The 23690-nt window shown below is 34.2% G+C and overlaps 4 protein-coding genes and 1 non-coding gene across 7 annotated transcripts; 2 read left to right on the top strand and 3 right to left on the bottom strand.

Annotated features, from left to right (window-relative positions):
- Positions 1 to 273: 273 nt before the first annotated feature.
- On the bottom strand, positions 274 to 424 carry LOC142626583 (U4 spliceosomal RNA). The gene has a single exon (XR_012842572.1). It is a non-coding gene; the product is annotated as a U4 spliceosomal RNA (small nuclear RNA).
- Positions 425 to 4686: 4262 nt separating this feature from the next.
- On the top strand, positions 4687 to 6225 carry LOC142625591 (uncharacterized). Its single transcript, XM_075799235.1, has 3 exons — positions 4687 to 5094; positions 5207 to 5471; positions 5929 to 6225. Exons 1-3 carry the CDS (start codon positions 4953 to 4955, stop codon positions 6155 to 6157), a joined length of 636 nt encoding a protein of 211 aa, XP_075655350.1. The 5' UTR covers positions 4687 to 4952; the 3' UTR covers positions 6158 to 6225.
- Positions 6226 to 10380: 4155 nt separating this feature from the next.
- On the top strand, positions 10381 to 21101 carry LOC142626286 (UPF0548 protein At2g17695). Of its 3 annotated transcripts, none has more exons than XM_075800098.1 (6): positions 10402 to 10510; positions 11862 to 11922; positions 12022 to 12198; positions 12284 to 12482; positions 13370 to 13419; positions 21011 to 21101. In XM_075800098.1, exons 2-6 carry the CDS (start codon positions 11864 to 11866, stop codon positions 21054 to 21056), a joined length of 531 nt encoding a protein of 176 aa, XP_075656213.1. In that variant the 5' UTR covers positions 10402 to 10510; positions 11862 to 11863; the 3' UTR covers positions 21057 to 21101. The 3 variants fall into 3 exon arrangements, with proteins under 3 accessions (XP_075656211.1, XP_075656213.1, XP_075656212.1); XM_075800097.1 differs by lacking the exon at positions 21011 to 21101 and adding an exon at positions 13877 to 14677; XM_075800096.1 differs by lacking the exon at positions 21011 to 21101 and having other exon boundaries at positions 10381 to 10510; positions 13370 to 13656.
- Positions 15680 to 17068, bottom strand: LOC142626285 (putative F-box protein At1g65770). The gene has a single exon (XM_075800095.1). It carries the CDS (start codon positions 16927 to 16929, stop codon positions 15796 to 15798), a length of 1134 nt encoding a protein of 377 aa, XP_075656210.1. The 5' UTR covers positions 16930 to 17068; the 3' UTR covers positions 15680 to 15795.
- On the bottom strand, positions 18948 to 20491 carry LOC142624096 (putative F-box protein At1g65770). The gene has a single exon (XM_075797600.1). It carries the CDS (start codon positions 20373 to 20375, stop codon positions 19242 to 19244), a length of 1134 nt encoding a protein of 377 aa, XP_075653715.1. The 5' UTR covers positions 20376 to 20491; the 3' UTR covers positions 18948 to 19241.
- Positions 21102 to 23690: the final 2589 nt, after the last annotated feature.

Here is a 23690-nt window from a genome sequence, read left to right on the forward strand (position 1 = left end):
ACGCTTTTCATTTTTTATTTAAGAAATGGGAACATAAATGAAGGCCTTCGATGTTAGCGCCACACTCTTCTTAAAAAATGAATATCATAAGTAAAGGCTATGTTTTTTGGTTTTACGTTCATTTAAAGGCTTTATTACAACCAAATACGAGTTCGCTGTCCAAAATTGGAGTGTCAAATCTCAATTATATCAAAATAATCTCAGTTTTCTCGAGACACCTAGCCCACACAATTAGGAACTCTCGGATGCTAAAAATTAAACTAGGAATTTTAGGGCTTTACCCCGGAGGGAGCCCTTCCAGAAATTCTCGAAGGCCTGAGCTGAACCCAGGCCTAAGAGGGGGTTTGGAAATAGTTTTCAACCAGCAATAGACGCGCCTCGGTTAGAACCTCACTAGCTGCGTCATTGCCCCAAGCGCAAAGATGCCTCTTATATTTCCTAAGCTTTGCTTTTATATCCCACTCGACCTCCCATTATTTTCTTTGCTTTCGGTGTGGGACTTTGACTCAACATCAAGGCGGTTGCTGTTAACAAGTCCCTACTAATTCTCTCATCTTTTGGTTATTCATCGTCAAGCAAATAGTACCGGGTTTCAATGTTACTGATCGTGTATTCCTCATATCCCAGCCAATCAATGAACCAGATCGGTGCTCAAAATTGAATTGTGTCTTCGCACACTTGACTTGAGCATGAGCTTTTTCTAGGCTTCGTCGCTCCCATCACTACATCAGTGTTGGACTTTTCATGGGCATTGAAATTACGAAACCCAACCGATTTAATTGATTTTTACATGCACTGACTGGATAATAGGGTGTAAGAAGATCATGGAAGCTTATTAAAAAAAATGTGGGACTCACTTTTGTTTTGGTGTTTTCTTTTTTGTCATCACACTTTCTTCAAAATATCAACTATTGAATTGCATGATGGCTTCGTCCTTTGCTTAGTTTTATTATGGCTATTGTCAGCAATGAATCAGAACACAAAGACAACTGGCACTGAACCTTCGCACATTTTGGAAAACTGTAAAAAAGAAAGTCAGCATTCACATCTCTTGACTGTAAAATATTTTGTCTACTTGTAAATTATTTGCCCATAAATAGGCCTTTTGTTTCCTTAGTCCAGCATGGGTGAAAAGAGTTGAAAGACTTGAGAGACTTAGAAAAAATTCCAGAGTTGTAAAATTAGAGAATTAGCCAGTTTGTGTAATATTTTCCAGTTTATGTCTTCCAATCCTGTAAAAAACTTGTTCAATATAATAATATCTCTCAGTTTGTTGTATCTTGTTCTATGTTTTATTCCATATTTTGCTGTTATTTTCTATAGTATTTTAGTAATATATGCCCTTAATAAGCTTCCATGATCTTCTAACACCCCCATTGTCCAGTCAGTGTGTTCGTCTTGTAGTTATTTTCATATTTTTCATAGTTTGCATAGTCTAAGTCTCTCAAGTCTTTCAACTCTTTTCACTCCTGCTGAACTAAGGAAACAAAAGGCCTATTTATAGGCAAATAATTTACAAGTAGACAAAATATTTTATAGTCAAAATATGTGAATGTTGGCTTTCTTTTTTACAGTTGTCCAAAATGTGTGAAGGTTCAGTGCCAGTTGTCTTCGCGTTCTGATTCATTGCTGACAATAGCCATAATGGAACTGAGCAAAAGACGAAGCCATCATGCAATTCAATAGTTGGTATCCTGAAGAAAGTGTGACAGCAAAAAAGAAAACACCAAAACAAAAGTGGGTCCCACAATTTTTTTTTTGGCATATATCTTTTATACATATCTATCTTTAATCATCTCTTCCTTGAAACCATTCTTTATCAATATCTGCATCTGGATCAAAGTTATTATTTCACGTATCTTCCTCATTAAAATATGTGGTTTTTATAATCACGTAAAACATCCAATCTTTAAGGAAAAAAAATACATATGTCCAGTACATGATATATTTTCTTCTCATATCTAACGGCCAAAAAACTACTTCAAGATTAAACTAAAACTAGGCAAAATATATTACGGCCTTCTAGGCAATAATTTGCAAGTTAAAGCATTAGACATATATAGAGTATAGACTATACTCTAGTCATGATAGTTTGCCAACCAATATAAATTGCAAACCATAGAGCGTATTGTAATGTTGATCTATCTTTATGAAGATAAGAACATGACCTAGCAATATATGGATGGTATTTGACCCGCTGTGTGCATAGGATATCAAGAACGCAGTAGCCAAATAAAGTACACAATTACCTACCAACAAGCAACAAACTGGGGCCTGATTGCATGAAGATAAATAAGCAATGAAGCTTCCTGTGTTGGAGTGAAAGCGAAGACACAAGCTGAGTGCGGAATTGCCCATTTCCTAGCAATTACACGGAAATGGACAAGGAGGATCACAGGCCTTGAGTTTCTCTTTAGTTGGTGAGAGTGAGAGACAAAATAAATTCACAATCTTCTGTTGACTTATTGTAATTAATTTTCAGTAAATAAAAGTTATGTCAAAAGTGGAACATTGTAAAATTGATGTTATACACCAATTGCAATTTTTAGCTCAAAAAATTGAGTTTTTTTTTTCTTCTCTAATTTACTTGGTGCTGGGTTAATTGCTTAACTTATCGTCTACTCAACAAACAAGAGCAATTTTTCATCTTTCTTTTAATGTGTTGAATTTAATCAATTTATCACTTTGTAGTTATATAATATCTAAAGTACCGCAAGTTTTTTTTTTCTTTTTTATTGCTACATTCAATTGGGGAAATGGGGATTAAACATTGTATCTTTCTATAAGAGAGACTAAGAGATGCCAACTAACTTAAGGGTCATTGCTAGCACAGGTCTTATTTGTTCAATCTTTTAACTTTTTTTTTTTTAAATTTATATTTTGCATTTAGCCATGGTTAACATGGTTTTTCACATATCATTTTTTGATCACAATCATCGAATTTATGTTTTACACCTCAATAAAGCCTTGTTAGTTTAGGCATTTTTTGTACTCACACCATTTAAACAATGTCAAATAGCTTCCTCGAGATCACCTTGAGGCTATAGCAAGACTTATCTTTCGAGCAAAATGTTTATATTGAAAAAAATAGGATAGTTATAGAAATTTAGAATCTAGGTGAGATAGAATATAATTGAGAATATTCTTAATTTAGCCAAATATTTTGTAAATGTAACTTTTTTTTTTTTTTGCATATAAAAAAGGCAATATAACTGTTCATCTTTTAGTTCAATGAACTGCTTTTTTGTTTTGAACTGAACTAATATCCATCCGATGATTTCAAATTATGCTATCTTTGGATAGAGATAGACTCAAACCCAATTCTCTATTTTTGCTTGGTCAATAAAGTATTTATTCTTAATCTTTTTTTGGGATAACTACCTTAAAAGTTAAAAACTGAAATATTAAATCAAATTGTATATTTATATTTGTTTAATAATGAGTTTAAATAGTAAAATTATTATTCATTTAAGTTGGATTAGATTAGAAAGTGATGAGAAGGGAAGTGGCCTTTTGTAAACTTGGGCCCATACGAAGCAACCTCAAATTAAAATTATCGCAGTAGACAAACCGAGAAGGATGTTCCAATTTTAACCCAAAAGGGTCCCTCGTGATTATCCTGACACGACCTGACTTCCTAAGTGACTCACAGACAAAGTACAGTAAAAATCTTAGCATGCATTTGGATTGAGATGAAGTGGGCTGACATGAAGGGGGGTTTGTCGTTTCAAACAATAATTTTCGGTTTTTAGAGAATATTAAATATATTTTATATTTTTTTTACTCGCATATATATTTTTTTTAATTTTTTAAATTTAAAAATTATTGTTTAAATATATGTACTAAATGAACTAAAAGTGTGTGTTTGTCCCTAATTTAAAAAATTAATTTATTTTACTATTTAACTTATTTTTGTTATATACTGTATATTTTTTACATCCAAACCTTCAAGCTAGGCTCTTCTCCGCCACCTTTGGTCGCTTTCTCTTCACCAGAGGGTAATAACCACATGTTCATCCCAAACAACAATATTATTTTAACTTGTCGCATCTGTTCTATAACAATTAATATCATTTTTGAAAAAAATTAAAATTATTTTACTTATTTTTGCTACTATTTATGGACCTTATTGCACCTATTGATACTATTAACGGGTTTTACTGTATTATTTCAGTAACTTTTACTATTTTCAGCAAAAAAAAATTAGTTTCAATAAAATAAACAGATCCCAAACAGATTTAAAAAATTAAAATTACTTTATTATTCAGTTTATTTTTATTACTATTTATAGGCCTTACTAAACTTTTTAATACTATTTATGAGTTTTATTGTACTATTTTAACTAATAATTTTTATCTTCATTTACAATATTTTCGATAATAAATTCTCAATTTTAGTAAAATAAACGTTATAAAAAAAAACTAACTGTAAATATTGAAAATTCAACGGCCTCGATAAGTTCTGATCCAAACAGAGATAACTCCAAGTGGGACCCAAAAAAACACGTCACTAGTAGCTGTAGCAAAGGCAAAGCAAAGCACGGCGTTCGAATCGGGACTATTCATTCAATCAGATCAAATCAATCTTCGAGTCTCTTTTGAGTCTGGAAAAGAAATATGCTTTCATGCTTAAAGAATATTCCTTCTCTTTCTTTATGACCAAAGACCATTTTACTTTTTTCTCTCCGATTTTCTCAAACCTTGTCCTCTCCAATCCATCCATCTCTACCCAAATCCCATAATTACGCTTGTCCTCGCATGTATTATCACACATACATGCTCTCTCTCTCTCCCTCACTCCCTCTTTCGTAACAGTTTCCTCATATATAAACCAAAAAATGGTGGGACTCTCGTGAACCAAACTACCAACCCTGTTTTTATAGAGTTCCAAATTCATCAAATACCCGTACAAATAAAATAATATACTTTTTGTTTTAATTAAGGAAAAAAAAAATGTGTGCTCAGGCTCAGGTAGCTGACGGTTCCCAATACGAGGAGCAAGAACAAGTTATCGACAAGCTCGAGGTTTTCAAGATCAAAGGCAGAGACAAACGTGGCCACAAGATCCTTCGTATCATCGGAAAATCCTTCCCTGGTAAAATAACATCTTTATTTTTTTAATATTGTCTAGCTGTTTGTGTCTGTGTTTTGTTTTGTTTTTTTTATTTTTTTATTAAATGTTTGTTTTGGTTTTTGTTTATTTATAGGTCGGTGTGCGAGTGTGGAAACAGTGAAGAAGTATTTGGAGGAGAAGGTGTATCCGAAATTGGAGAAGAAGCCATTTTCGGTGGTGTACGTGCACACCGGAGTTCAAAGGAGCGAGAATTTTCCGGGAATCTCAACCCTACGATCAATCTACGATGGGATTCCGATGGAGGTGAAGGACAATCTACAGACTGTGTATTTTTTACATCCAGACCTTCAAGCTAGGCTCTTCTTCGCCACCTTTGGTCGCTTTCTCTTCACCGGAGGGTAATAACCACATGTTCATCCCAAACAACAATATTATTTTAACTTGTCGCATCCGCTCTGTAACAATTAATATCATTTTTGAAAAAAAATTTATCGAAAATTGAATAAGATTTTACAGCATTTTTAATTTTCGATAAAAATTTTTTAATTTTTGATATAAATAAGTAGATTCAAAACTTTTCGATTCTCGATAAAATATTTTTAATTTTTGATATGAATGAGGTGATTTCTTATTCAGCAAGCAAACTTATTAAAAAAAATCACAACTTTGGGATAACATAATTTTCATTTTTCACATGGACACGTTGCTAAGAGCAAAATACCATCTTATATTATATTTTATTGTGCACTAATCTAATCGCAATAGATTACTGTGTTAGATTAATAATAAGTGGTGGGTGGTGCATGTAATTGATGTGTATTTGTTTTGTTTTGTTTTGTTTTGTGCGTGAGTTAGGTTGTACGGGAAGCTAAAGTACGTGGCGAGGCTTGATTTGTTGTGGGAGCATGTGAGGAGGAACGAGATAGAGATCCCGGAGTATGTGTACGATCATGATGAAGATTTGGAGTACCGTCCGATGATGGATTATGGGTTGGAGAGCGATCATCCGAGGGTGTATGGTATTGGTGGTGCACCCGCGGTGGACTCGTCTGTGTCAATGTACTCTATGAGGTGTATCTCATAGGATAAAATAAATTTACTACAATATGGGTGCCTCTTTCTTTAATGTTAATGTGAATGTGAATGTGAATGTGAATGAAAAAGATAGGTAGACTTTTCTTTCTCTGTTTGGTTTTGGCTTATTATGGGCCTGGTTTTGTAAATATGGTGACTAGGGTGGTCAATTAATCTTGGCACTAAACAAGAAAGTCGAGATCTTAATTGATTTTGTGTCTCAAATTTTTCAATGGCTCGATAAGACAAGTTTGGCAACTAATTTCGATATAGAAGCAATCTTATCTTATCTTATGCCTGCTAATTAGCTTGATCCAAGTTGGGTCAAAAATTTTGCTAACGGGATAAGATGAGCTTGGCAACTAATTTCGATTTTGAATCAATCTTATCCTTGGGAACTATCGAATTCATTTGATTAATTAATTAAAAAAAAAGAAAAAAAGCCTTCTCGGTGCATTCTTGGTCCCTTTTTCTAGGTAGATTGGGAAATGAGGCCCATTATCACGAATAAAAGGGCCACATTACCTGTCTTCTGATCTTGGTCAGTAAAAAACGTTAGGGAGAATGGTAACTTAGCAGCCCATAAGCCTTGCTTGTTGGTCTTTGGGCCAGGACTCTTTTGGGCCGACCGAAGTTGGAGTTGTTTCTCCCCTAATCGTTAAAGAGAGTCTCATGCATGCAATTGATTGAACTCCACACCTCTAAGGACCACATGTTGTCGTTGGATACGGCCCATACGGGAGAAAATTCTTCCAAGTCACCCATTGCTAATACTTTTGTACTAGTTTTGGGTTCTGTGTATGTTGCGACTTGCGAGACATTCAATACGTATATGGGTTGTAGGAAATAGTTATTTCAAATACGCCAGGCTAAATACTTTCTGGTGGCAGTACTGTAGACTAGTGGTTGTGACTTGTAGGGCTATCAACCCGCCAATAGACCCAATCCATTCGAGAAATCCGACCGGACCCGAGTTGACTGCTGCTCAACCCAACTTCTTCGGCGTCAGTGGCAGGGCTCTTCCTCCATAAACTGATGTCTTTGGGTTTGTTGTGGGTCTCCTCCCCAAAAATACGAAAAACCCAAACTGTATAACTAGTAGACCTTCTTTCTAGTGAGATCTCATCTAGATCTTGCAATATTTTTCGCTAGATTTGGTGAGATTTTCGTTGGATTTAGTGAAATCTCACCAAATTTTCATTGTTTTTCAGATCTATGACGCTGGTCAAACCAATCGCCACCTGTTGAAGGCCCAGTCCGATCAACCTCTCCGGTCAGCAGTGGGTTGAGAAATGCTCCACCCGATTAGGTCTGGTCGGGTGCGAGTTAAGTCCAAACCCGACCCAACACGTGGATAGCCCTAGTGACCTATGATAAAAAGAGAAAGTTTATAGACACAAAAAATTTGACAAAACTTTTCATACTTTTTGACGTGGTAGATTGTCAGTAGTAAGTAAAAAAATGATATCAATGGTGGATTCAGATGAGAATAGTTAAAAGCTTATCAACTCAATTGTTGTAAAAAAAATTCATATACATCTAGAGGGAATGATTGGTTGTCATTCTAAAATTTCTATTGGCATAATAGAATTCATAATTTCTTTCACAAATGTTGAAATGTCATTGTGATTGGCATATAATAAAAGTGATGTCAATTGTGGTTTTCATATAAAAGTGATGTTGCACAAATTATAAAACCTAAACAAGTTGTTAAAAAATTTGGTCGTGTCCTAAGCTCCTTGCATTTTTGTTGTCATTACTCCTATTATCGTGTTAACAAGTGCCCTTAGATAATTGTTAATAAACCATAATAAGAAAGTTTTAATACCATTTTCGTAAGAAATATAAAAAGTTGTCAACAAAATTAATTGTGTTTACCATTTTTCCATAAAAATGTTTATAAAAATAGTTTTTAAACCAATACCTTTAGTGTATTCGTTTAGATTTCCCTGATTGTTATCATTATTTTATATAAAATAACATTATTTTTGTAAGAGGAGCCTTTATTAATCGAGTTGATTGATGAAGTTGCTAAAGTTCCTAACATCACACCTGTATTGACGTCTTACTTACTCATCTTTTTTTTTTTTTTTTTGATAAACTTTACTCACTCATGTTACGTTATAGTATGTCCCACACTCCCACTAATTAAATTTATAATAATATTCACAATATATGTGAGAAGATAAATTATCTCGTGTTGTATTCCTAAAATACCTAATAATAATTTAACTAAGAATATAATACACGGATAATGGTTGGATACAATTAGGGGTGTGCAAAATATCTGCTTAACCCGCCAACTTGCCCGATTCGCACTCGACTCGCGCTCCGTGTGGGTCATTAAGTTAGGCGGTTTGGGTTGGGCGGGTTAGACTCCCAAAATTGCGGATTGAATTGGGTTATGGATTGAAAAATTGCCAACCCGCTACAACCCGACCCGTCCGCTTAATTATATATACATAAAAAAAAATTAGTTCAAATTGTTAAGTATTTAAAGTTAATCAATTCACCTAATAAATTTTTACAACTAATCAATAATTAATTCCCTAAACAGAACTAGCCTTCAAAAAATTCCTTAAATAAAATCTAAAAAGTCAACATTGAAACCCTATACATCCTTACCCTTACCTACCACCCATCCCATTTACTTCAGCCGTATATACAATATACACTTTGTGGCTCTAGATCTCACTTTTTCTTCTCACCTTTCACTTTTGTCTTTCACCTTCAGCCATTGTCTTTCCCTTCCTCTTTCTTCTTTAACTTTTTTTAGCTTATTTCTTATCATTTCAATTCTTCACCGACAATCACAAAGGTATGTAATTGCGTTATTGTCTTCTATTGTTTAAATATTTTTTGTCTTTTCTATTTTAGTTTATGTCATTTGAACCGTTTGTATATTATAGAATGTGTTATAATATTACAAGTAAAGCCATTTTGGCAAGCAGGTTCATTGTATATTCAAGTAGTTCATTGTATATCCAAGTAAAATATGTTATATATTAAATAAGAATACAATTCATCTAATTCTTTGTCTTTGTCTATTTTTTTTTTAAAACCTTGATGTGACTTTCGAAATGTTAAAACTTTGAGTTTGTTGATTTAATTTTCCTAAATTGTAATGCAGAGCCTACTTTTGCTAAAGATGATATATCTTTTTTCATTGACCCTATATTTATGTTAGAATTGAGATTATTCAATGAAATCTACTTTTAGTTTTTTTTTTGTGCATTAGGTATATTTTGAGATTATTCAATTAAAAATTGTAGTTTGTGATATATATTTTTTAAAATGTTGTTAATGCCAATCCGCCTAACCTACCGAGTTGAAACTACCAAAATTTGTAACCAATCCGCCAGATTTAAACTTTGGTGGGTTGGTAGCGGATTGGAATTTTCCCAACTTGCTAGTGGTAGATTGGATAGAAATATTGACGTTTATCCACCTAATCCGACCCGCGCACACCCCTAGATACAATATCACTCTCACATGGGATGGATTCTAAACATACCAAGTTCATTATGTAAAGGGGATATTATATGCAAATACTTTATAAAATAATGCTAGAGATACAAACTATTTTACAAAAAAATTTAGAAACTGCTAATGTGGTGAGTGATTATTGGTAAATGAAAAAAATGATATTAATGGTGGGCCTAGATGAAAACCAATAAAAGATTGGCTATATCAACTGTTTGTAAAAATGTTGTAAAATAGTTTGTGACTGTAGCATTACTCTTTTTTATATACTTTTAATTTGGCCCCTCCCAATCATACTAAATTGTAATTCAATTTTTTTTAAATTTTTTTTGGCTAAAATGCAAAACTGACCCTCTAACTTTCTTCAGATTTCATTTCAGTCCTCTAATTTTATTTTCATTTATTTCAGCCATCTAAGTTTCATATTTATTCAATTAAGGCATTTTCATTAACTTTTGCTAAAATTTTTTGTTAAAAAAAATCTAGAAAATATTTTTCAATCAATAAATGAATTTTTTTAAATTAAAATATTTGAAGAAAAATTTATAAAATTAAAAAATTAACCACAACATATAACAAAAGTTGATGAAAAAATTTTAATTGAATAAACTTAAAAATTAAAAGACTGAAATAAATAAAAATAAAACTAGAGGGCTGAAATGAAATCTAAAAAACCTTAAACGGTCAGTTTTACCTTTTTCCCAATTTTTTTTTTAATTTAATAAATTTCTGGGCTATATTTATAAAGTTATAATTTAAGAGTTCAGTCTCACTCTCACAGTCACAGCTTCACCGAAAGTAAAAACGGAAATACATACGCCAGTGTCGTCTCGTCGCAACAAAACTGAAACCCAACCTTGAGCTTCTTCGAACAGAGAAGGTAAAAAACTGTAGGCAATTTTGTTGTTGTTGTTTCATTTTTGTAGTTAATAATGTCTTAATCAAACTCATTCAATCCCTATTGGTTGTAATTCTAATGCACAATTATCTTAATATTTGAATTATTTCATCGTTGCAAGTCTGCCATTTTGTTGGTTCATTTAGCGAAAGAGAATGATTTTCATGTAATTTGTTAAATTAAGCCCTGAAAACCAACTGGGATTTTATTTATCTGTTAGTTTTTGCAATGAATAGGATTATGTCCAGTGATATGATTTTTGACAAAATTGAATAACAGAAAAGAATACACATATCTGACCCTGACTAATTTGTTGAGAATTCATAGCCGACCCCAAAATTTGGAACTAAAGCTTGGTTGTAGTTTTAGAAAGGCGGAGAAGAATGAATACGTATGAACTATGCCATTAGTCTGTTGCAATTCATAGCGGACCCTATAGTTTTGGGACGAAGGCTTTGTTGTTGTTGTTGATGATGTAGAGCGCTGTTTTTTTAACTACTCCACCCTATTGCAATTCTTATGGTTGCATTTGGATGTGAGGATGAAAAAAAATCAAGAGAATTGAGTAGCAACTTTCAGTCCAAATAGTTTGATATGAAATTCACTAATATATGATTGTTTTGAGATTTTTGTTTTGGACGAACGAGCAAAACCTTTACCGAGCTACTGAGGGGAAGAGCTTTTTAAGTACAGAGAAAAGAAATTCCCTGAATACAGCAAACTGTTCTATTCAACATAAAAATAGAATTACAATAACTCTGCTCTTAACTTCCCATCTTATCATTCTCTCAATGCCTTCCTCAGAACTAATTCTCCCTTGGTGAATTACTGCATTCCTTTGCTGCCAAATATGATAAACAGCAGACTGTAAAGCTATTCAACATGTTATAGACACGAGACTTTTTCCGTTCATTGAGCCTGTCCCCAAGCTATAATGTCATCTCAACAGGACGTAGGATACTTGACAAGGTATCAACACATGTTATTGTTCCAGATCCCTTTGGGAAAAAGGGCATTCAAAGAAGAGCTCTGCTTGCTAATCTGAACCTGCATATGGGACAGTGAGCATCAGCACCGAAGCCCCACTGCAACTGAAACTATAATGTTCTAGATTGTTTTGAGTTGTAGTTTAAACTTTCAAATCACTCATGGTATGAATTTGAAATAACACCATGCCCTTTCAAACCTGCATTTAGTCAATGAATTTCATTAATACAAAAAAATTGTACTTTTTCATATAATTATTACATGGTATATGGGCCATATAATTATTATTTGTTCAACATGTGGCACTTCATAATTATCATCTGATGATTATCGATATATTTGACAGAGATGGTTTTCTTGTGCTGGGCTCGTCCATCTCCTCAAGAACAGAAGGCCTGCATCAACAAGTATGAGAACTTCAATTTGACTAAAGTCTTGTGTCAATGAAATGAAATCTTTATTGTTAGATTTTCTAATCTAAACTGATGTCCGATGTTTATCATTAGGTCAGGTGCATTCAACTATGATGCTAAATTCAGAGGAGCTACTGCTAAGCCCCTGTCTTGCCTCCAAGAAGATAAAGAGCTCTCAAAAGATGGTTTCTTACTAAACCATGCGCGTGTATTAGTTGGCTCCGGTCTTGAGACTTTTGAAAAGGGTAAAAGCGCTCTACAAACTTGGAGGTGCGTGGATTTTTTTAAATATTTTTTGAGTTAGAAAATTTTTATTAGGGAAATCCAAATTCTAAGATTAATATGATTATTGCAGGCATTTTGGATTGGATTGGGCATTTGTTGATTCTAAAACTCCAATTCAGAATGGAGTCAAGTTCTGTGTTTGTCTCAAGGAGTTTCTCCCATGGATGATGATGCCACTTGAGGTTGTGTATGTAAATGACAAGAGAAAGGCTAACAAGGCCATGATGTCATTTGGTTTTGGAAGCGGTACCCTTCAAGGTCACCTACTGGTTTGTGCCTTTTCCTGTGTTACTCATATTTTATAGCTATGAACCTTTAAGGTTGTTTCCATACATTTCTGTTTCCATATTTTTGGAAATAGAGATCAGAATTTAGGTTGGAAGGAATGGTTTTAACAATGGCTGTGACTGGATGGCTTGAGCTTTATTTTCCTAATAATATTTTCAATTGAGTTGCCAGTGGTCCTTGGATCAGGTGGCCCCTTTTTCTAAGTAGTTTCTCTCTCTCTCTCTCTCTCTTGTTTGCTCACTATTTGTTTTAATGTTTGGCTCTTTGGAAGATTTGTTCTCTATCTTAGACATGACTTATCATCGTGACTGTGGAGATCTCTAATCATTTATTTATCCATTTTTGGCTCTAATGCTCCAAAACATCAACCATTTTCTAATTGTGTGTTTGACTGCCGAACACTTCCTTGCAACTTCTTTAAAATAGAATTATTTGTTATTATATGTTAGACCATAACATAACCAAGTTGGCATGGAATATATGTGATAGTTTGGTCGAAAGCTCCTTCACTTGCTTTGGTGTATGTGATAGTTTTGTCCAAAAATCCATAACTTCCGTTGTCTCTGCATCATCTGGACATGCTAATGAAGAAACTTGCTGCAGTTAATCTATTAAATGTGGGAGTTTTTCTATTCATACTACATAGCATATCCTAAGAGCTGGTCAATTTTTATTTTTATTTTCATTTTTTAAAGTCCTGAGATTAGATTTTTTTTCTTTTCTTCAATAAAGTCTCTGTTTTACATTCTTGCATGTGATTTTTCACCTTGTTTAACACTTCTATTAATTTTTGTTGTGTTAAACCTGCTTGAATTTGATGAACCCTTGCTGACACTAATATGTGTCATGGAAATTTGGTGGATTGCAGGCTGGGGAAGAACGTTTTTCCATTGAGTTAGACGAGAACAACCAAGTGTGGTATGAAATACTTTCCTTCTCAAAACCTGCCCACATTTTGTCATTTATTGGGTATCCATATGTAATGCTAAGGCAAAAGTATTTTGCTCATCAATCTACCCATGCAGTTCTGAAACATATGACTGCTTCACAATCCTAATGTGAAAGCAAATGTAAATGAAAACTTGTCTTACAAAGACTTCATATGTTCTTCACTTATATTATTCTAGAAAACTATGCTATTTTGCTGTGTTGATGCATCTTGATGATTGTTGATAACCCACTTTACATCCCTTAATTTTCATAAAAATTATTTGAAGAGAATCATTTTAACACGACGACTTCATTATGAAAACACTAGCAAACTGTATTTTTTCGAGGTCAAATATAGGCTACAAGGCTTAAGAACCTTGAGAAAAATAATGTTTTCCTCAAAACAGGACTATAATTTAGGTGAAGCTTAAAACTGTTTTGGCAGGTGGGAACTAAAAGGAAAGCAGAAAAATGAAGGGAAAAGAAAAGGAAGGTATAGCTTATGCTACATGCTGTAAACAACAGCAAACAGGACCTAAAGCTTATCAACTTGAAAATTGACAAATAGAAGAAGAAATTTGGTACTCTAGCTAACAAATCAGGGATATTCTTTACACTATATTTTGTCCAATCAAACTGATTACGCAAGTAGACATGCCCACCCCATCTTCAAAAGTGTTTCTACATCATGATTATTGTGGAATTATGGTAAGGAGTAAGGATTAATCATTCAGACAACTCTTAGTGCTTCTACACAAAGCTCTTAGACTTGTTGGGAGGTTCTTTGGAGATGTTTGCATAACTGGATGATAGGAAGATGAGATGTGGAAGTTAATTGGGCAGTCATATGGGCTGAGGGGGAATGGTTTGAGAGTTGTATCACAAAACTGGCTTGGGCTGTTACTATCATATTTGGAGAGCAAAAGATGAAATAGGCCATGGGGTTGTTGGAGAGAAAAGGAAATCTTTAAAGCATTAGATGCAGGATGTTGCTGCACAAGATAAAAAACTAAGAGTTCCATCCAAAATAAAGTTTTGTGTTGCCTTTGGAGATTGCATTTCCCCTGTTTTAGGATATATTTGCTGTTTGTTGGGGTGGGAGTTAAAGCTGTGGGTTTCTTTTGTTGCTACTTTATTTTTCTTCATCGATTTGGGTCTGAAGTATAGCTGCTTGGTTGTTTGGGTTGATCTGTACTGTTCGCCTTTTGTCTGAATAAAATTTTCTCATTCATCAAAATGAAAAAAAGACTTAAGAGGTTCTCAGAAGCACAGAAGGATTAAAATGTTCTTAAAGCTTAATCTTTTACCAGACTCTTGCATCTTATGTATTTCAAACAATATCAAGCCTTTTGCATTAGGCCTGCTAGAGGAGCCCTACTGGCTTACCATGTTTGGAGCATGGTTCAGCATCTAAGCCTGATCATTTGGGTGAGCAACATATGCCATTAACAATGCCAGTTATCAATTTACAGAACAGCTATATATATATTTTTTTTTGTTGCCAACAAATTCAGCCATTTATTTCTCACTCAATACCCTAGACCTGATAAAATTGGGTTCCTTCAAAACATTTTGTTTGTTATTAGATTCTACATTCTTAATTTTAGAAGATATACAAGAGCTTCAGCCTTGCAGTTCCATATTTCATCAATTTGAACTTCTCCTGGAAGGACAGTTTGCCAAGAAGATGGTCAAATTGTAAAAGGATCCCCCAATTATAACCTCTCCAATTATCTCCACTCAAGAAAAAAGATATACTTATCTGCTCTTCAATTTAGTATTTATACAAAATATTTTAATTCTCCCATTGTACCATACACATGATCCTCCTAACCAATACAATTAAGCCATTGTGAGTTTCAGTGACAATGGATTTCATAAATTGATAAGTAATAACATTTTTTTTTTTTGGTTGTGGTTGGGAGAACCACGTAAGTATAACCATACTCCTATTGTAATGAACAATTTCTCCAGTCCGTCATATATATCTTGAATATTTCCACCACTAATTGGCTGGATCAGTTGGAATACCAAAAACATGAACAAATAAATAAAAAGCTAGGCCATGAGTGGATTTGTGAGAAAGTTCAATTTCTGCACAAGTTTTAATATTTTACAGCCTGCTCAACATCTCAATTGAAATCAAAATTTCAATCAACGTGGATTATCAAATGACAAGAATCAACCACTATGTCAGGCTGATACCTGATTAATATCACAATCAATAAACAAAGTGACGCAGGAGACATCACAAATAAAGCTAAATTCATAAAAGACACCCCAACATAGAGCAGTTCAAGGGCACTGCTATCTCATGCTAAATTAATTTAAAAAGACAACCACCAAGTAAAAATTTACTTAAAGTCAACATTTAGATGAAGATTTTGAGCTGAGCCAAGATGGGGGAGGCCAAAATAGATGACACTGGTCTTGGAAATCTACAATCTTGCCAGTCTTCTGGTTCTCAAAGTAGAAGACACCAATATCATTTTCATCAGTGAAGTAAATGCAATTCCCTTTACATCCGGAGAATTCTGTAGCTGAAACAGAGAAGGAACTATCTTTACCCAAAATAAAAACTTGATCACCCAAATTCTTGACCATAACCCAACGACCCCACTCTTGGTCCAGCTTATAAACTACAAAATTAACTGTCTTAGGACAAACACGGTATCTACGGAGTTCTTGGTCAAACCTCCTCTCTCTATCAAAGAACCTATCAACAACGTAGAGTTCTCCACATGACTCCACCAAATGCTTCTGGTTTCCCAAACCACAAAGTGGAGGTGAAAACTGTATCAGCTTCATTGATGAATCAATCCATGAAACTGTTCCCAATCTATCAACAACATAGGGTTGTCCCTTGTATACAGTAATGTCATCATAGTAAAAGTTGTGATCATCTACAAAGGTCCAATTCTTGTCTCCATATTTCACATACCCCAACTTTCCTTCATGAAACAACCCGAAAATCAATTTATCTTCAACACAACTAGTCCACGCAGAGTTAGGAAACAACAGAAGTTTATTCACACCAGCAATATTCATGCCACTACTAAGTTGAAGTTTATATGCTTTGCCTACCTCGACAACTCGAAAATCCAATAAGTTAATCACTTTTGGAAAAGAGTCTGGCAGAAACCTGATATGGAGGCTTGAAAGTGGATTCAAAAGACGTACTCGACCAGGTTCAAACTCTTCCACCTTGACCAACCAGCTCTTTGATGAACATGTTGAAAGGTTTGGATTATCATCGAGTGGCTCGAGACGGTAGATGGTACTTTGAGAGAGAAAGGATTGGCCTCCAGCTGAGTTGATGGGGAAAGGAAAAGGGAGAAGCAAAGGAGGAGATATCCCACGTAGTGGAGGGATAGAGGATCTACATGAAGCACAGACGCTGCGAAATCTTACTACATCGATGCGAGCTTGGACGGTTTTTCCGATTAAAGGCAGGAGTTCCATTGGAAGATCAGACCACTCGACCTCTCTCTCATCCATATTTTCGTTGCTTGACTTAGAGAGTGACTTTGCAGGCAAAAAGAGAGAGAAGATCAATTTTGATGGGCGAGATTTTTATTTTGTTCATCTTGGCGTATATGTTTTCTTGTCAACACGGTCTTCTGAGATGTAGAGTTGAATAAATGAAATGAGTTATGCTGAATATTTAAAGTTTAGAATTGGTTCATTTAGTTTTATTTCAAACATGAACGGAATTTAAATTAATCACTGAGTTAGATTGTGTCTAAGTTTGGTTCATTTTTTTTGTTGAATAAATTCAAGCTTGTTCACAAGTAATTTAATTAATTTATTATTTTCCCACATATAGTAAGCACTGCTATTAAAATAGAATCTCAAAATTTAAGTATACTTTTGTATATGTATACGTATAAACATAAAATCTTATATGAGTCTAGTTAATGTATATCCTTAGGGCATACATTATTAATCTATTTTAGGGAATTTTTTTTTGGGAAATTGATAAAGTTTCTTAAAATAGTTTACTAACATATGTTATAAAGGCACACGTTAGTAAAACCCATCTTATATATATTAAAATCAAGTTTCATATTTTTTGATGAATAAATCAAGTCTCGTACTAGTAAGCTTATTTTATGAATATGTTATTATTTTTTAGCTTAGCTCGTTTAATAAATAAACAAACAAAATTTTAGAAATAGATGTGTTGTATTGATTCCTGCACAGGCTTAGTGGCTTCTAAAGTACCGTTGTTGAAACCAAGGTAATTTTTGGTTCAGTGGAAGGAGAGGGAAGAGAAGAGAAATGAAAAGGGAAGGGAAAAGAAAAAGAGTGGGAAAAGAAAGTACTTCCTCAAGTATGTTTGGATAGAAAGAGGAAGAGAAGGGAAAGATGTGAGGTATTTTACACTTTTATCCTTTCAAATTATAAATTAATAAGGATATAAATGTTATTTCACAAAAATAATCAAGACCTTTAAGAGTATAAGAGTAATTTTAAGAGAAAAAATAATGGATTCCACATCAACCTTTTCCCTCCCATTCTTCCTTCTTCATGTTTTCATTTTTAACCAAATTAAGGAAAGTCATTCCTTTTTTCTTTTTTTCTTTTCCTTCCTCTTTCATCAAATCAAACAAAGCCTAAACCAGTGAGGAAGATAACTTCCAATATCCTACCATTTCCATTTTTTATGTCAAATTGAACCTCTCTTTGTGGGTTCATCATGCGAGAGCGTAGCACCAAATATTTACTAGTCCCCTTTCAACCAAAAGTCCTTCTCTTATGAGCTTTGCCTATAGAGAGAAAAATGAGCAAACAATGGGCGTTAAAAATTGCTTGGGGAATGTGATTATAACTTGCTGAAAATATGAAATGAATCCGCCCTGTCCATCCTAATGTCCTTACCAAAATTTATGGGTAGGACTGATTACACTTTCACTATTAGGTCAAGATTTCAACCATTTTCACAATCAGATTGTGATTGAAATATGTTCTGTATGATCTATTTCCTTCTTTTGGTTTGATGATATGCAATGCAAATGGTTAGGCGATAATGAAAGAGAGGAGGTACCAAAGCCTGATTTTATTAATAGCAAGGTTTGGCAAGCCATTAAAAAGAAAATTAGACAGATGGCAGCTATAAGGTCTACAAAACCATGCTATGCCCATTCCATGTACCATAGCATTCCAATTATCCACTCAAGAAAAGATCTACCGATCTGCTCTTCAATTAGTATTTTATACCCTTTTTTCAAACAAAATACTTTAATCCTCCTATTGTACCATACAAATGATCCTCATAACCAATACAATTAAACCATTGTGAGTTTCAAAATGGACTTCTTAAAATTGGTAATTGATAAGTAATAACTTCTTTTTATTGGTTAGGAGAACCACATAAGTATAACCATACTCCTATTGTAATGAACAATTTCTCCGTCCATCATATATATCATGAACATTTCCACCACTAATTTGCTAGATCAGTTGGACTACAAATTAAAACATGAACAAATAAATAAAAAAGGCTAGACCATGAGTAGATTTGTGAGAAAGTTCAGTTTCTTCACAAGCTTTAATATTTTGCAGTCTGCTCAGCATCTCCATTGAAATCAAAATTTCAATTCACATGGACTATCAAATGACAAGAATCAACCACTATGTCAGGCTGATACCTGATTAAAATCACAATCGATAAGCAAAGTGACACAGGAGACACCACAGATAAAGCTAAATTCATAGAAGACACACTAACATAGAGCAGTTCAAGGGCACTACTATCCCATGCTAGATTAATTTATAAAGACAACGACCGTGTAAAAACTAACTTAAACTCAACATTTAGATGAAGATTTTGAGCTGAGCCAAGATGGGGGAGGCCAAAATGGATGACACTGGGCTTTATAATCTAGAATCTTGTCAATTTTCTGATTCTCTAAGTAGAAGGCACCAATGTTTTTTTCATCAGTGAAGTAAATGCAATTCTCTTTACATCCAGAGAATTCTGTAGCTGAAACAGAGAAGGAACAGTCATTACCCAAAATGAAAACTTGATCACCCAAATTCTTGACCATAATCCAACGACCCCACTCTTGGTCCAGCTTATAAACTTCAAAATTAACTGTCTTAGGACAAACACGGTATCTACGGAGATCGTGGTCAAGCCTCCTCTCTTCATCAAAGAACCTATCAACAACGTAGAGTTCTCCACAAGACTCCACCAAATGCTTCTGGTTTCCCAAACCACAAAGTGGAGGCGAAAATTGTATCAGCTTCATTGATGAATCAATCCATGAAACTATTCCCAATCTATCAACAACATAGGGTTGTCCCTTGTATACAGTAATGTCATCACAGTAAAAGTTGTTATCATCTACAAAGGTCCAATTCTTGTCTCCATATTTCACATACCCCAACTTTCCTTCATGAAATAACCCGAAAATCAATTTATATACAACACAACTAGTCCACGCAGAGTTAGGAAACAACAGAAGTTTATCCACATCAGCAATATTCATGCCACTACTATGTTGAAGTTTATATGCTTTGCCTATCTCGACAACTCGAAAATCCAATAAGTTAATCACTTTTGGAAAAGAGTCTGGGAGAAACCTGATACGGAGGTTTGAAAGTGGATTCAAAAGACGTACTCGACCAGGTTCATACTCTTCCACCTTGACCAACCAGCCCTTTGATGAACATGTTGAAAGATTTGGATTATCATCGAGTGGCTCAAGACGGTAGATGGTACGTTGAGAGAGAAAGGATTGGCCTCCAGCTGAGTTGATGGGGAAAGGAAAAGGGAGAAGCAAAGGAGGAGATATCCCACGTAGTTGAGGGATAGAGGTTCTCAATGAAGCACAGACGCTGCGAAATCTTACAACATCGATGCGAGCTTGGACGGTTTTCCCGATTAAAGGCAAGAGTTCCTTTGGAAGAGCAGACCAGTCGACCTCTCTCTCACCCATATTTTAGTTGCTTGACTTAGAGAATGACTTTGCAGGCAAAAAGAGAGAGAAAATCAAAAGCTACATGGTACTTATATCTTAATCTATGAATTGGTCCGGGATGCAATATTCATACTATACCCTTAATTTTGAAAGGCAAGATTTTTATTTTTTTCATCTTGGTGTATATATGTTTTCTTGTCGACACAATTTTTTGAGATGTAGCGTGCGTTTGGATTGAGCGTTTTGCCCAATTTGCGCATTCAGTGTTTTTTTAGTGGGTCCCAGTGGTACTGTTCACGTATCACCCAACTCAATTTTTTCACAGATTTTTAGGTAAATTTGGGTCCCACATCACTATTCACACATTTAAAAATTATTTTGCTACAGTATTTTCAGTTTTCAGCAAATAAGCGGTATTCAAATACACCCATAGAGTTGTATAAATGAAATTAGTTAAGCTGAATATTAAAAGTTTAGAATTAGTTTATTTAGTTTTATTTCAAACATGAACCGAATTTAAATTAATCACTATGCTAGATTATATGTCTAAGTTTGGTTCATTTTTTTGTTGAATAAATTCAACCTTGTTTACAAGTTATTTAATTAACTTATTATTTTCCTATATATAGTAAACACCACTATTGAAATTGTAGGGATAGAAGGCCTAGGGATGTATATTGGGTCATGGGCCTTGTCTGAGGACATGTTGGCATTAGCGAAGGAGTACAAATTAGCGAATTATGGAAAGATCTGGTTAGGAAGGTTTGTGAAGGTAGTCCGAGGAGGAATACCTCCTCGGCTAAGCAAAGAAGAGGTCAGAAGATTTGATCTGCCATTAAGAGCAACATGCTGGAGCATTCTGCTGATAAGGATAAACATCAGAAGAGAATAGGACAAAGGGAAGCTAAGAAATATCTAAGAGAAAGCTGCTACCACTACATTGAATGCTCTGCAGCTAACTCTTTAGCCGCATTAATGTGGAGGTGATACCTAAACAGTGATATTCAGTCTTACAGCTATCCCTAAAAATTTCAAGAAGGGGTTAATGGGATGAGGATCAAAGCAAGTAACTTGACCTGCACATAAATGGTGGAGATGAAACAAAGCAGGGGAATATAAGGAAGAAAGACCCCATTACAGAGGAGAGAGGAGAATCTATAGAAAAAAACACTGCAAGAACTGAAATTGTAATCAAGTCTAAAAAAAATATATTCAAGAACTACTCTTCTCGGACTTTGCCGAGGAATGATTTCTTTGCATAAAGCTTGTTTTTCTTTACTTTCTTACCATCTTTATTCCATTGTCAGCGTTGTTCAATTCATTGAAGCCTAGTTTTTGGCTCACTCTCTACAAATTCATTGTGTTGGGCTCTTTGGGCCTTAATCCTATTAGCTCTTGGGCTTAAGATTCAAATCTCGCCCTTACAAAAATAGAATCTCAAAATTTAAACATATAATCTTAGGGCAAAACTTAGATACAGTACCTTAGGTACTGTTCGTTAGGTACCCCTTTTAAAATTTAGCCACCTGTCTATTCACTTAACGGAGCAAACGTGCGTTAATAGTTAACATCCTTTTTCCATATATTTTTTTCTTCTTTTTCTTTTTGGCCGTGTCCTTCAGATCTGAAAGCCAAAGTTCATGACCCAAAATTTTCCTTTTTTCTCTCCTTGTTTTTCTTGGAAAAATTATCATTAACCCATGTTCTAATTATTTAGAATCCACAGTCCAATATGGAATTAAGATCAGTATCTTTGTTAGCCACCAAAGCCAGGCACCTACAGAGCCCAACCAACCGTTCAAATTGCAAACCAAAGTTCAAATCTTTGAGATCAAAAGCCAGCAACCCCATCGATTTTCTGACTGTTTAAGGGTTAGATTGGGAAAAAAAATTATCAAGAGAGATCAAAAAAGAGAGGAACAAAGAAAGAAATAGAGACTGGCATCCAACAAATCTTTCAATTGACAACACGAAACACACGAGCCAGCCCTTTCCTCCTTTTGAAATCTTGATTTCTTCAAAATCTAGAGGTCTGAGAGTGTGATAAGAGGGACGTTGATCTTCAAAATCTGGGTCATGAACTCCGGTTTTCACACATTTGAAGGAGAAGGCCAAAAAGAAAAAAAAAAGATGTTAACTTTGGCTTTCAGATCTGAAGGACACGGCCAAAAAGAACAAGAAGAAAAAAAAATATGGAGAAAGGATGTTAACTGACATCTGAAGGAGAAGGCCAAAAAAAAAAAGAAAAAAAGAAGGAAAGATGTTAACTTTGGCTTTCGGATCTGAAGGACACGGCCAAAAAGAACAAGAAGAAAAAAAATATGGAGAAAGGATGTTAACTGACATCTGAAGGAGAAGGCCAAAAAAAAAAAGGAAAGATGTTAACTTTGGCTTTCAGATCTGAAGGACACGGCCAAAAAGAACAAGAAGAAAACAAATATGGAAAAAGGATGTTAACTAACATCTGAAGGAGAAGGCCAAAAAAAAAAAAAAGGAAAAATGTTAACTTTGGCTTTCAGATCTGAAGGACACGGCCAAAAAGAAAAAGAAGGAAAAAAAATATGGAAAAAGGATGTTAACTTAACGCACGTTTGCTCCGTCAAGTAGATAGACAGGGTATCTAACGAACAGTACCTAAGGTACTGTATCTAAGTTTTGCCTATAATATTATATAGGTGCGGTTAATATATGCCCTTAGGGCATACATTAATAATCTATTTTAGAAATTTTTTTATGGGGAATTGAAAAAACTATCACAAAAGTTTGATAACTTTTTTAATTCTTTATAAAAAGTTTCCTAAAATGGTTTACTAACATATGCCCTAAGGGCAAACGTTAGTAAACCCATTTTATATATACTAAAATCAAGTCTCATACTTTTTTATAAATAAATCAAGTCTCGTACTAGTAAGCTTATTTTACGAAGAATAAAGTTTCTCTCCAAACTAGTTTGGAGAGAAACCCTTCAAACTTATCATATTTTTTTTTTAGGTGTGAATTTTATAAATCTAACCGTTGAATTTCATGTTCCTTATGTTCTTAACATGCATATCAAATTTCGTTCAAATCGGATTTTATTTACTATTTGATCAATGAACTTATTTTTTATATACAATTTTAGATTACAAAAACTTGAAATTTTAACATTTGTTTAATGACATAGCAATTGATTTTTGATTTTCTTGAAATTTTGCAAGCATGAATAATATAATAAGAATATGCAATCCAACGGTTAGATTTTCAAATTTCACACTCAATATAAAAATATTTGATAAGTTTGAAGGGTTTCTCTCCAAACTAGTTTGGAGAGAAACTTTTTCCTTTTATGAATAT

This window comes from Castanea sativa, chromosome 2 (genome assembly GCF_040712315.1).
Source record: "Castanea sativa cultivar Marrone di Chiusa Pesio chromosome 2, ASM4071231v1".
NCBI classification, from domain to species: Eukaryota; Viridiplantae; Streptophyta; class Magnoliopsida; order Fagales; family Fagaceae; genus Castanea; species Castanea sativa.

What these genes read in the sequence shown, in the direction of transcription:
- LOC142626285 (XM_075800095.1), bottom strand. Translation starts at nt 16,929, where the DNA reads ATGGATGAGAGAGAGGTCGAGTGGTCTGATCTTCCAATGGAACTCCTG.
- LOC142626286 (XM_075800096.1), top strand. Translation starts at nt 11,864, where the DNA reads ATGGTTTTCTTGTGCTGGGCTCGTCCATCTCCTCAAGAACAGAAGGCC. An exon ending in CAGAAGGCCTGCATCAACAA is followed by an intron (nt 11,923 to 12,021) that starts GTATGAGAACTT and finishes GTTTATCATTAG; the next exon opens with GTCAGGTGCATTCAACTATG. An exon ending in AGCGCTCTACAAACTTGGAG is followed by an intron (nt 12,199 to 12,283) that starts GTGCGTGGATTT and finishes TGATTATTGCAG; the next exon opens with GCATTTTGGATTGGATTGGG.
- LOC142624096 (XM_075797600.1), bottom strand. Translation starts at nt 20,375, where the DNA reads ATGGGTGAGAGAGAGGTCGACTGGTCTGCTCTTCCAAAGGAACTCTTG.
- LOC142625591 (XM_075799235.1), top strand. Translation starts at nt 4,953, where the DNA reads ATGTGTGCTCAGGCTCAGGTAGCTGACGGTTCCCAATACGAGGAGCAA. An exon ending in CATCGGAAAATCCTTCCCTG is followed by an intron (nt 5,095 to 5,206) that starts GTAAAATAACAT and finishes GTTTATTTATAG; the next exon opens with GTCGGTGTGCGAGTGTGGAA. An exon ending in CGCTTTCTCTTCACCGGAGG is followed by an intron (nt 5,472 to 5,928) that starts GTAATAACCACA and finishes TGCGTGAGTTAG; the next exon opens with GTTGTACGGGAAGCTAAAGT.